Below are 13,060 nucleotides of genomic sequence, written 5' to 3' on the forward strand. Positions count from 1 at the left end.
AGATGGTTTCATACAATATGCTTACATTCTTAGAATGCTTTAAAGACAAGAATATGAGACTATTTCATTGGAGTCTTCTGTTACAGACTTTTAATTTGAAAATCATACATTCTTACAACCTGCAACATGTACTTGCAGATTCGTTATCGTGGATTTAACTGATAGAGTTTAGATGAGATTTGTATTTATTTAATTATATATGAGACAAAGTTAAGGTGAGCTTATATTAAAGTTATTTGTATGTTAGGATAACGTGCTAAAACAAAAAGAAAAAAAGCCATCTTTTTAATATGGTGGTTCATTTTTTCTTAAGGGAGGGAGATGTTATGAAGGTGTAGAAGTGTACTGTACCTTTAAGAGACTGAAGGACTTGTCAAGCATACTGAGTGCTGGAGAATTTACATTTGGTTCAGAACAGATAGCACTGGCTGAGTTGCTATGAAACAAAAAAAACAAATTTGAATTCGGCCAATCAGTTTATATTATACCTCAAAAATGCCACCTGCCAATCCAGTTTGAATTTAGTACATTGACAATCTTAAAAGCCAATGTCACAATTCAATGCTTTGGGGGTATAAGACCAGGGAAAATTTGAACAGTTGGGAGGGAAAAAGAAGACTGGGATACGGACAAGAACCGAAAGCTGCCTGGTTTTGAGATAAGAAGTTTGTTTTGTAAATCTTAATCGGGAGTTTTATTGGACTAGTATTGTAGAAGGCAAGGTAAAAGTTAGGTTAGAGGAAGGAGTTGTAAATAGTTGTTAGTTTATTATTCTCAGTTATATTTTAAGAAATAAAGTTGTTAATTTTTACTTTAAATAGTTCTTGGCTTCTCGAATTTTCGCAGATTACTGCATGGGATAAATCTTTTCTGTGTTGTGTGTTAAATTGAGCAGGAGGGTTTACCCTGTGTTATAACAGGATTGAGGGTGATTTAGTGGTTTGGATCAGAAATTGGCTAGCTGGAAGAAGACGGAGGGTGGTGGTTGATGGGAAATGTTCATCCTGGAGTTCAGTTACTAGTGGTGTACCGCAAGGATCTGTTTTGGGGCCACTGGTGTTTGTCATTTTATAGATGATCTGGATGAGGGCGTAGACGGATGGGTTAGTAAATTTACAATGGAGTTATGAATAGTGCTGAAGGATGTTGCAGGTTACAGAGGGACATAGAAAAACTGCAGAGTTGGGCTGAGAGGTGGCAAATGGAGTTTAATGTCGAAAAGTGTGAGGTGATTCACTCTCGAAGGAGTAACAGAAATGAAGATACTGAACTCATGGTAAGATTCTTGATAGTGTAGAAGAGCAGAGAGAGATCTCGGTGTCCATGCACATAGATCCTTGAAACCTACCACCTAAGTTCAGAGGGTTGTTAAGAAGGCATAAGGTGTGTTAGCTTTTATTGGTAGAGGGCTTGAATTTTGGAGCCATGCTGCAGTTGTAAAACTCTGGTGTGGCCACACTTGGAGTATTGTGTACAGTTCTGGTCACCACATTATAGGAAGGATGGGGAAGCTTTGGAAAGGGTTCAGAGGAGATTTACTAGGAGATTTACTGGTCTGGAGGGAAGGTCTTATGAGGAAAGGCTGAGGGCCTTGAGGCTGTTTTCGTTGGTTGAGAAGAAGGTTGAGAGATGACTTAATTGAGACATATAAGATAATCAGAGGGTTAGATAGGGTGGACAGTGACAACCTTTTTCCTCAGATGGTGATGACTTTCACAAAGGGACATAGCTTTAAATTGAGGGGTGATAGATATAAGACAGATGTCAGAGGTAGTTTCTTTACTCAGAATAGTAGGGGCATGGAACACACTATCTGTAACAATAGCAGACTAACCAACTTTAAGGGAATTAAAATTGTAATTGGATAAATATATGGATGGAAATGGAATAGTGTTGGATAGATGGGCTTCAGATTGATTCCATAGGTCGGTGCAACATTGAATATTACAGTAATATTCAATATTCTATGTTCATGTGCTAAGGTAAGAGCCCACTGTTTTGGATGTTGTATATTAGCCTGGATAGAGAATTCACAAATAGACAGTGAACAGTGAGTGGGATTAGGGTTTGTTTTTGAGGTTGGAAACCTGTGAGCCATAGAGTTCCACAGGGATCAGTGCTGGGACCATGTCTGTTTACAATATACATTAATGACTTGGAAGGAAGCGACTGGCTTGCAGCCAATACAAAAATAGGTGGAAAGGCAGGGTGTGAGAGGGATATGAACAGATTAGAGAGAGATATTGGTAGGTTAAGTAAGTGGGCAAAAAGTTGGCAAATGGTTTGTAATGCGGGAAAATATGAAGTTGTTCATTTTGGAAGGGAGAACGGAAGAACAGAGAATTATTTAAATGGAGAGAAATTGCAGAAAGCTACAACGCAAAAGGACTTGTGCACTGAAAACTAGCACACAGGGACAGCAGGCAACCAGGAAGGGCTAATGGAATGTTAACTTGTAGTTTCTGATCCTATCTGTTTAAATCTTTTCTAGTCCTGCGAATGTCATTGGTGGATGATGACAATTCAATCAATCTGCTCCCGCTCCAGGTTCCTCAGCAGCTCTGTGGAGAGGTCCTGCATGCTGGTATCAAGCAGCCCTACAGCCTTCTGGTGTCATGTTCATGTCTGCACTCAGTAATCTCTACCACCAATTATATTGCCCCCATCAACATGACCACTAATTGTGATTGTAGTCACGATTTCTGCCCTTATTTGGGAGCAGGTTCTGCCCTTGACAGTTACCTCTTCCCTCAATCAAATGGTTGCCAGTTCTTCAGTCCCAGAAAATCTCAGTGCTGCCCCCTTGGAAGGTGGTTGGGGAATATTGTTGGCAGCTGGCAGGCAGGACCAGTATGGGGGTTTAGGGAGGGGGGGGGGGCTTGGATCTCTTGGATCTGAAGAGGAGAGAAGGTGGGGCAGCACACCAGGTTGGGTAGAACCATGAGGTGGGAGACATTTGTTGGGCACTAGATTTCTGATCAGAACTGTTCTCCATTTCCCCCCCCCCTCCCACTTCTCTCTGTCTCTCTTTCACTCACTCATTCACTCACTCACTCACTCACACACACACAGACACAGGTACAGAAATCTTCAGGTGAGGCAGCTGGAATATAGGTATGATAACCTCTGTATTGTTACTTAGTTACACCTCCCTCCCCTTTCCTGTAGGAGGCCGTTCAGCCCTTCAATCCTCCTCTGCCATGCAGTAAGATCATGGCTGATTTGATTGGTGTCTTAGTTCCATGTTCCTGTCTGCAGCTATAACCCTTGACACCTTTGTCAGTTAATAATCTGACTCAATCTTGAACAAATGTAAATACACAGCCTCCTTCTGGGGAAGAGAATTCAATAGTTCAGCATCGTCAGGGAAAAGAATATCTCTTCATCTGCATTACAAAAAGGAGACCTCTTATTCTTAAACTGTGCCTGAAATTGTTATTATTCTTCTTCACAAGAGGAAACTTCCCCCTTGTATCCAAACCCCTCAGGATCCTATTTTGTTTTAAAAAGACTGACTTGTGTTCTTCTAAATTACAACAGATACAGACCCTTTAATAAGCCTTTCACCCCAAAAAGGAGTTGATTGAACTTTCTCTGAACTTCTTCTGAAGCAATTAAATTGGTTTCTCAAAGAGGAGATGGAACTGGATGTGGTCTCCCCCAAGGCCATGTATAGCTGTAACTAACCTACAATCCATTTGCTTCCCTGATCACTTGCTGAAGCTACATTTGACCTATTTTTGTATTTCATGGTGAGGTCTCCCTGATCACTCTGTACCACACAGTGCTCCAATTTCTCTCCATGTCACTCCACCCCAGTGAGAGGGTGTGCTTAAAATGCCAACCATTGATTGGGTGATGGGAGGGTGATCTGAACCTGGATTTGTGTTTAAACCGAAGATTATGGCTTAGATCTGCCTGAATAAGATATGACATCCCCAAGACTGCCTGTTTGGAGCAGTCTGTTCAATAGAGCCCAGTAGGAGGGTTGAAAGAAATGGGAGAGAGATGGCATCACACAGCAGCTGCCCCATATCGCCAAAAATGCTGTATGAAAATGAGGAAAAGAAGGAAGCCAGATCAATCTTCATGGGACTTCAAGGTTTGCATGGGGTTAGGGAGAGAAGCAATGTTAGTGATAACTGTGGTTGTAAAATATCTAAGGAAATTAACTTGGAGAGAGTGATGTGGAGAGGCTGGTGTTGGACTGAGGTGGACAATGTCAGAAGTCACACTGCACCAGGTTATAGTCCAACAGGTTTTTTTTTCACAGAGTCAGTCCCCTAAACTGAGGAGACTCAATCTCCCAGTTTAATTTTTTTAACTAAGGAGATTCTAAATCTCCTGGTTTTACCCATCCTCCACACTACCACCTCGCAGCAGTAGTGCTTATTTTTTCCCCAGCACCCATGCTGTGTGTGTGCAGGTGTGAGACACAGTGAGAGACATAAGGGGTACAAATCTTTATTCATTTTCCACCAGCAGGAAGAAACACCCGAGTGGCCAGTGACAAGCCTTCTCATCAATGGGAAATGCTGTGTGACCAAAAAAGTGAAGGGGAGGGCAGGGATTAAATCAAAATAGAGTTGGAGGGGGAAATAAAACACTCCACTCCCTGCAGTGCCCACCTCTCCCTGAACAACTCCAGGGTGTTTCCAACAGGTTTATCTGAAATCACAAACTTCCAAAGCACTGCTCCTTCGTTAGGTAAACCTGAAAGCTTGTGATTTCAAATAAACCTATTGGAGTATGACTTGGTGTGGTGTGACTTCTGACTGGAGAGGAATAACAGATTCAACTTCCAACCTAATCCAAATAAGAACCATTTAATTATACTTTGGTTCAACCAGTTATTTCAAAAGATCCAGACCATTACCTTCACACCTTGCGAGAAAAATTGCTGCTGCATTCATCAATATAATAAAATCATTTTCAGAGTTAAAAAAGGAAACAACTGAGATTTGTCAAACAAAATAGCTGTTTATTGTATATGACCGAGGTGGGGGAGGGGGAGGGTGGTTGCACGACATGTTGGGGAAAAATCATTGTAATAAGTTATTTAACACCTTTTTGTTTACAGAGAAGTGGTTAGGCAGGAGAACAAGGCATAGTTTTGCAATGATTTCTACTGAGTCTTATAAAAATCTCGGACAACTCCATTGAGAGAAAGTTGCTACATAAATTAAAAATACTGAGTACTAAATCAGTCCTATCAGTAGTCAGGTTTTTATTCAATTTATTTTACAATGAAGTCTTGTTTTGTGCTGTTAGAACCATAAGTTACATAATGTAACTATTTATATATACAACATAAAAATTACTAAGCATTCTATTGCAAATACATCAAGTGATAATAAAACCTCAAAACTTTATAATAGTCAGTTTGTCATATTTCATACAGTACTTGTCCTAAGTAAACAGTTTATAACAATGTATGTAAATAATAGTTATTTACAGGATAAAATACTATTAACCAAAAAATCCAAGAGTACTATTAGTTATTTACAGCCCTTAAAAATAATTTATTACGCTGTTTCTACAAAAACAGGTTACTGGTTCACCATAGCACAGTGTGCGCAGATTCAACAGTACAACAGTTTGACAGCTGTATTAGGAAACAATCTCACAAAGATGACGTAGTTGAGTCTAGAATTTCTCTTCCATTGCAAACAGTAGGAACATAATGGGCACTGGCAGATGCTGTAAAAGCAAGAGCATCAAGACAAGTTACTCCGAGTGTAGCAATACACAATCATTCAAATAAAATTCTATACTTCCACTGCTTTCGTTCCTGTTTGATCTGGTTCTTCTCGCTGTTTGACTCCTCAGCATTAATGTCCTTTCTTGATGTCAGCCAAGGCTACATGTGTCAGAGGCTGTTCAACTCAGACAGGCATCACAGCTGAGTCCAATCCCATCCTCATGCACAAGTCCACAATCAGGTGTTTCCCAGGTGCACTGATGAGGGGCTTGAATATTGGTCAGTTTTCTCAGTCTGACTCAATGGTGATGAGGTCAACTCCAGACTTTCAACAGTGTAATGGCCAAAACTCATATCAACTATTTATGCCATAGCTCTCCCTCTCTCATATATAATAATTACATTAATTCAATTATAATGATTAGTCTAGATAACATCGCTAAAAGGCAATGGTTAATATTTAAGGAACAAATGCATGCTCTCAAGTAGTTATACATTCACTTCAGGCAAAAGGACAACAGCCATGGCTAACAAAGGAAATTAAAGATTGTATCAGATCCATAGAGGAGAGAGATAAAGTTGCTCAAAATTGTAGTAAGCCTGAAGACTAGGAACAGTTTAGAATTCAGCAAAGCAGGACCAAAGGGTTGATTAAGAGGAGCAATAGAGTATGACAGAAAACTTGCAAGGACAGAACATTCACAATAGGGTAGATGTATTTACAGCACGAATATGGATATGATGTGGTTACAATTATCGAGACCAAGCTGTAGGGATGGTGGTCAGTTAGCTCAGGTGGCTGGATTCTCTGCTTTGCAATGCAGAGTGATGCCAACAATGTGGGCTCAATTTCCACACCAGCTGAGGTGACCATGAAGGCTGGTCCTTCTCAACCCATCCCCTCACTAGGGGGCGTGGCAACCCCCAGGTTACATCACATTCCCAGGTATCTCTCTGTGCTGGGGGTGCAGCATTTTGGTACCATGATGCCCTTATCTTTATGGCTGTAGGGTGACCAATGCCAAGAACAGAAATGGAGGTGAGGTTGAAGATTAAGTTACTGCAATAAGACCATAAAGACCAGAAATTACAAAGGCAGAAATTAGGCCATTCAACCCAGCAAGTCTTTTTCCATTGAATGATAAGTTTCTCATCCCATTCTCCTGCTTTCTCCCCATTACCCTTGATCCCCTTGATACTCAAGAACCTATCTATCTCCATTTTAAGTATGCTGAATGACCTGGCCTCCACAGCCTTCTGTAACAATGAATTCCACAGATTCGCCGCTCTCTGGCTGAAGACAATTCTTCTTGTCTCCATTTGAAAAGGTCTTCTAAGGCCTTGGGTCCTAGTCTCTCCTACAAATGGAAACACCTTCAGTAATGAGAAAGGTTCTTGACATAGGTCAATTGGGTGTGGAAATCAATTTGTGTGGAGCTAAGAAGTAACAGGGATGGAAAGCATTCATGGGTGTTATCTACAGATCTCCAAATAATAATGGAGAGCTAGGGGAAGGCATTAAACAGGAAAGTAGAGACACATGCAACAAGCAAGCCATAGTGATCATGGGTGACTTTCATGTACATAGAAACTGGAGAGACCACATTAGTAATAAAACAGTAGCAGATGAATTCTTGGAGTGTATACAATGTTTTTTTTATGTCAGTAGATTGTGGAACTAACTCAAGAACAGACATTTCTAGATTTGGTTTTGTGCTATGAGAAGGCTAAATCTTCAAGTGAGAGGTCCTTTAGGAAAAAGTGATCATAACATGATTTCACTGGAATTGAAAGTCAAGTCGTTCATTCCAAAATTAGGATCCTTAAATTTAAACAAGGACATTTCAAAGGTATGGAGGGTGAGTTGGACGATAAAATATAGGAGCAGAATTAGGCCATTGGCTCATTGAGTCTGGTCCAACATCCAATCATGATTGATATCACAATAAACTAGATAATATTACCTAAGGGCAATGGTTAGTATTTAAGCAATAATTGCAGGCACTCCAGCTTTTATACATCCACTTCAGGCAAAAAACCCCACAATGGCCATGGCTAACAAAGAAACTTAAAAATAGTATCAGATCCAAAGAGGAGATCGATAATGTTGCTCAAAAATGTAGCAAGCCTGAAGACTAGGAGCAGTTTAGAATTCAGCAAAGGAGGATCAAGGTGTTGATTATGAGGAACAGTAGAATATGACAGTAAACGTGTAAGGAACATAAAATCAGACTGTAAAAACATCTATAAATTTGTAAAAATAAAAAGATTATTGAAGACATATGTCAACCCATTACAGAATCGATAATGGAGAATAAAGGGAACATGTGAGTAATTAAACAGTAACTTCTGATCTGTCTACACAGAAGAAGTAAAAAAAAACCTTCCCACAGAAAGCAAAGGTTTTTGTGAAGGAAGAATCGAAGGAAATTAGTAAAAAGCAGTGCCAAGAAATTAATGTGACTGGAAGCTGATAAATCTCCAGGGTCTGGTAGTCTACATCCCAGGGTAATAAAGGAGGTGGCCCTGGAAATATTGTTCGCATTGGTTGTCATCTTTCAAAATTCTGTAGATTCTGTAATAATCCCCATAGTTTGGAGCATTGCACATGTAAATACTATTTAAAAAGGGAGGAATGGAGAATAACAGGAATTACATAACCTTTAGCCTAATATCAGTGTCGGGAAAATGCTGGAGTCTATTATAAAGGGATGAAATAACAGGAGACTTAAAAAAAAATCAATGGTGTCACATAGAGTCAGCTTTGGTTTACGAAAGAGAAATCATGTTTGACAAATCTACTGGGGTTGTTTGAGGATAATGAGTAGATGAGGGTGAATCATGAAGATGTGATATATTTTGATTTTCGGAAAGTTATTCACATGAAGAAATTATGGTATAAAATCAAAGCATATAGGATGGGCGGTAAAATACTGACATGAATTAAGAACTTGTTCATGGATAGGAAACAGGGATTTGTAATAAATGGTTCATTTTCGGAATGGATTTCTGGGATGCTGGAGAGATTAGTACTGCGCCCCAATTATTCATCATGGATATCAACAATTAGAATGAGGGCATAAAATATAATATTTACAACTTAACTGAGGACACAAATGTCGGTGGGATTGTGAATGGGGAGGATCAACTAGGCAAAAGTGGGTACTGCAGATACTGGAAACCAGAGTTTAGTTCAGAGTGTTGCTGGAAAAGCACAGCAGGTCAGGCAGCATCCGAGGAGCAGGAAAATCGATGTTTTGGGCAAAAGCCCTTCATCAGGAATAGAGGCAGAAAGCCTCCAGGGTGGAGAGATAAATGGGGGGGGTGGGGGGGGGTGGGGCTGGGGAGAAGATAGCAAAGAGTACAATAGGTGAATGGGGGTGGGGATGGAGGTGATAGGTCAGAGGGGACGGTGGGGGAAGGTAGCAAAGAGTACAATAGGTGAATGGGGGTGGGGATGTAGGTGATAGGTCAGAGAGGAGGGTGGAGTGGATAGGTGGGAAGGGAGATTGACAGCTAGGACAGATCATGGGGACGGTGCCTCACCACCATCCAAGGCCCCAAAGGAGCCTTCCACATCCATCAAAGTTTCAGCCGCACATTCACCAATGTCATTTGTTGTATCTGTTGCTCCCGATACGGTCTCCTCTACATTGGGGAGACTGGACGCCTCCTCGCAGAGCACTTTAGGGAACATCTCTGGGACACCCGCACCAATCAACCCACTGCCCCGTGCCCCAAAGATCAACTCCCCCTCCCACTCTGCCGAGGACATGCAGGTCCTGGGCCTCCTCCACTGCCGCTCCCTCACCACCCGATGCCTGGAGGAAGAACGCCTCATCTTCCCCCGCGGAACACTTCAACCCCAGGGCATCAATGTGGACGTGACCAGTTTCCTCATTTCCCCTCCCCCCACCTTACCCAGTTCCAACCTTCCAGCTCAGCACCGTCCCCAAGACCTGTCCTACCTGCCAACCTTCCTTCTCACCTATCCACTCCACCTTCCCCTCTGACCTATCACCTCCATCCCCACCCCCATTCACCTATTGTACTCTTTGCTATCTTCCCCCACCCCACCCCCCTCTCATTTCTCTATCCACCCCAGAGACTCCCTGCCTCTATTCCTGATGAAGGTATTCTGCCCAAAATGTTGATTCTCCTGCTCCTCGGATGCTGCCTGACCTGATGTCCTTTTCCAGCACCACTCTGATCTAAAACCTTGTGTGTGGTGAGGATGATTGAAGAAGGTTTCATGGTAATTTATACAGGTTAAAAACTTCTGAGTGGTGGTGGCTGCAGCATTGATGTCTGTTATTTCAGGGTTTCACATGTTCTGCTGCCAAAGGTGCAGGTAACAAACAGAAAAGCAATGGAATTATCCCCCTTTATTTACTTACAATGTGAGTGACTAGTGACAGTTCCGCTGACACTGAACCTGTTCATGGTCAGTCTGTGGCTGGTTACATTCTTCTGTGGTTGAAACACAATAATGTGCACCTTTGGTGCAAAGAGACAGCCTAACACCACAAAGCCGCTCAGACTGACGGAGATGCACATGGTCGTCGTCTGAACCTGCAGAACAAAAGCAAGTATTAAACTTTTGAACTCATTCTTATAGCTTGGAGATAAAACTAACCCCAAATTATAAAGGTGCTTGTTCCAGATCAAAATCAAGAGTTAGTTTTCCTGACATGGTTTTCATTCAGGGGATGTGGGTTTTGCTGGCTGGGCCCAGCATTGATTGCCCATCCCTAGTTGTGTCTTGAGGAGGTGGGGGTGAGCTGCCTTCTTGAACTACTGCAGTCCAGATGCTGTGGGTATATCCATAATGCCATTAGGGAGGGAATTCCATGGATTGGGAATCCAGGAATCAAGGTGTTCTGAAATCAATCTCACTTTTCAAAAAGCCATAGAGTATAAATTACTGTTGATATTGCTATCTTTGGAACAGCCAATGTGTTTGTTCAATTAAGGTGTTCAAAAGGGTATTGGCTGATTGTTTAAATAGAATAATGTGCATGGTTACGGGGAAAAGACAGGAGTTTGCCACTGAGTCAATGCTCAGACAAACGGTGCAATCACGGTGGGCTGAATGGCCTCCGTCTGAATTGTAACAATTCTCAAGCAGTTTGACGATTGTGTTGCGATATTTACAATGGCTACAATGTTAATGGTAATTTTTGCCTTTGTTTTCAAAGTTTTATGGACTAGGCCAGACCACTCAAAACATTCTTAAGCAGGCAGCCCCAGACCATAACTTTGCAATTTGATTTGCTAAGTGTACAGTGAAAATTCCTGGAGTAAGATAGCGAGGTTGACTACTAGATTTTAAAACAGACAAAAGTTTATTCACAAAATTACACAGTGAAACACAAAGAACAGAATAAAGAATCCCTACAGAACTCAACCTATCCAGCGAGACTTAATTATGCTGTTCTGAATATACACAACAATCCCAATAAACAAACTCCCTTTCAATGGAACATATGCTTACAGGTTGAAGTTGAAGGGCAGAAAAGAGAGAGAGAGAGAGAGTTTCCACACAGCTCCCTGTTGAATTTCTCACCAGTTCAGGACTGAACTAAAACTCCTCAGCTCAGCTAAATACCTGACCACTTCCCTTTCTTTATACAGGTCACTTCTAAAACATGACCACTTCGGCCTGAAGTCTCATACAAACAAAAGGCCTCTCAATCCATTCCATCTCTGTACCAAACCAGACTGATCGGAGCTCGGCCCGGTTTATTACCCCCCTGAAAATAATCAAGGACAGAGTCTCCTTGAGCCAAGGACAGTTTTTAGAAAAAAAGGGACTAACTTTGTGACATTTCCCCTCCCTTAAGAAAAATGAACCGTCAATACCAAAAGATGGCTTCACCTTTAACCCTGTAAAACCCTGTTAGTAGTCTAAACACACATATACACTATACTAACTATAAACATGCAAACATGCACAACCCTGTGCAAATTCAGGCCGCGGTACACCCACCACCGAATGCCTCCGTATCTCATTTGAAACTCGATAACGTATCGCCAATCACGTTTCCGTGACCTGCCACCTGCACAATTGTCAAATTGAACGGCTGCAACAACAAGCTCCATCCAAACAGTCTGGTATTTTTGTCCTTAAATGTTTCCACAAATGTCAATGGTTGTGATCAGTGTATATGTTTGTCTCAGGTGCATTGCTGGTAATATAAACACTGAAATGTTGTAATGTCAACATCAAGTTTAAAGTCTCTTCACTGTTGAATATTTCTGTTAATGAACGTTCAAATTCCTGGAAAAATACCCGATGGGTCTTTCTATTCCCTCGTCATCCTCCTGCAGGAGCACCGCACCGGCACCCACATCACTGGCATCTCCTTCTGAACCTGTGCCAACTTTAGAGGGTTACGCCTATAAGGATGTTGCTTAATCAGAATAGCATTTCCTATCTCTACATCATGCACAATTATCTTAGTACTTCCCAGTTTATTTCCACTTATCTTCCCATGAGATAGCAATAAGTCTTTCAGGTCATTTTGATTTTCTTGTCGAAGGTAACTGAAAAATTTATCCCAATTTTTGGCAACTTCCCCATTGTCCGATTTGATTTGAGGAATAAATAACTCAAAATCCTCTGAACATGGCTCTTCCTTCTGTGCTGTAATCATTAATACCTTCTCCTCTTGCTTTCCTTCCCAATCAAAATACCTTTTCAGCGTATTCACATGACACAGTCTGTGAGATTTCTTCCTGTCTGGAATCCTTATCAAGTAGTTCACCTCACTCAATTCCCTCTCAATTTGACAAGGTCCACTAAACCTTGCTTTTAAAGGCTCACCTATTACTGGAAGTAACACCAATTTCTTATTCCCCAATTACAAAATTGCGAATGTGATTTTTTATTGGCTTCCTGTTTTATTGTGTGCTGTGATACCTTTAAATGTTGCCTAACCAGTTCTCCAACTCTATTTAATCATTCTCTAAAATTTGACACATAGTCCAAATGGGTGGTCTCTAAATGCTGACTAATTAATTTCTCCTTAATCAATTTTAATGGTCCTTTTACTTCATGCCCCAAAATTAATTCAAATGTACTGAACTTGGTCGATTCATTCGGTGCATCTCTGATCACAAAAAGTACAAATGGAACTCCCTTATCCCAATCGCCTAGATAATCCTGACCATAAGCCCTCAAGTGGTCTTCAGTGTTTGATGTCATCTCTCTAGCGCTCCCTGTGATTCTGGATGGTACGCAGTAGATTTGAATTGCTTTATTCCCAAGTTATCCATAACCTCCTTGAATTGTTTGGATGTGAAGTTTGATCCTTGATCTGACAGGATCACTATTGGTAGTCTGTATCTAATAACAAA

The 13,060-nt window shown here is 41.2% G+C and overlaps 1 protein-coding gene across 1 annotated transcript in view; it reads right to left on the reverse strand.

Annotated features, from left to right (window-relative positions):
- Window positions 1-4,976: 4,976 nt before the first annotated feature.
- The window catches only part of LOC140467037 (metabotropic glutamate receptor 3-like), a 244,433-nt gene continuing 236,349 nt past the window's right edge, over window positions 4,977-13,060 (reverse strand). The window contains exons 6-7 of the mRNA XM_072563086.1: window positions 10,099-10,273; window positions 4,977-5,700 (exon numbers count right to left, since the gene is read on the reverse strand). Of these exons, the coding sequence (XP_072419187.1) occupies window positions 5,624-5,700; window positions 10,099-10,273 (252 nt within the window). The 3' untranslated portion in view covers window positions 4,977-5,623. The remainder of the gene's footprint in view (window positions 5,701-10,098; window positions 10,274-13,060) is intronic.

Source organism: Chiloscyllium punctatum, chromosome 44 (assembly GCF_047496795.1).
Source record: "Chiloscyllium punctatum isolate Juve2018m chromosome 44, sChiPun1.3, whole genome shotgun sequence".
NCBI lineage: Eukaryota > Metazoa > Chordata > Chondrichthyes > Orectolobiformes > Hemiscylliidae > Chiloscyllium > Chiloscyllium punctatum.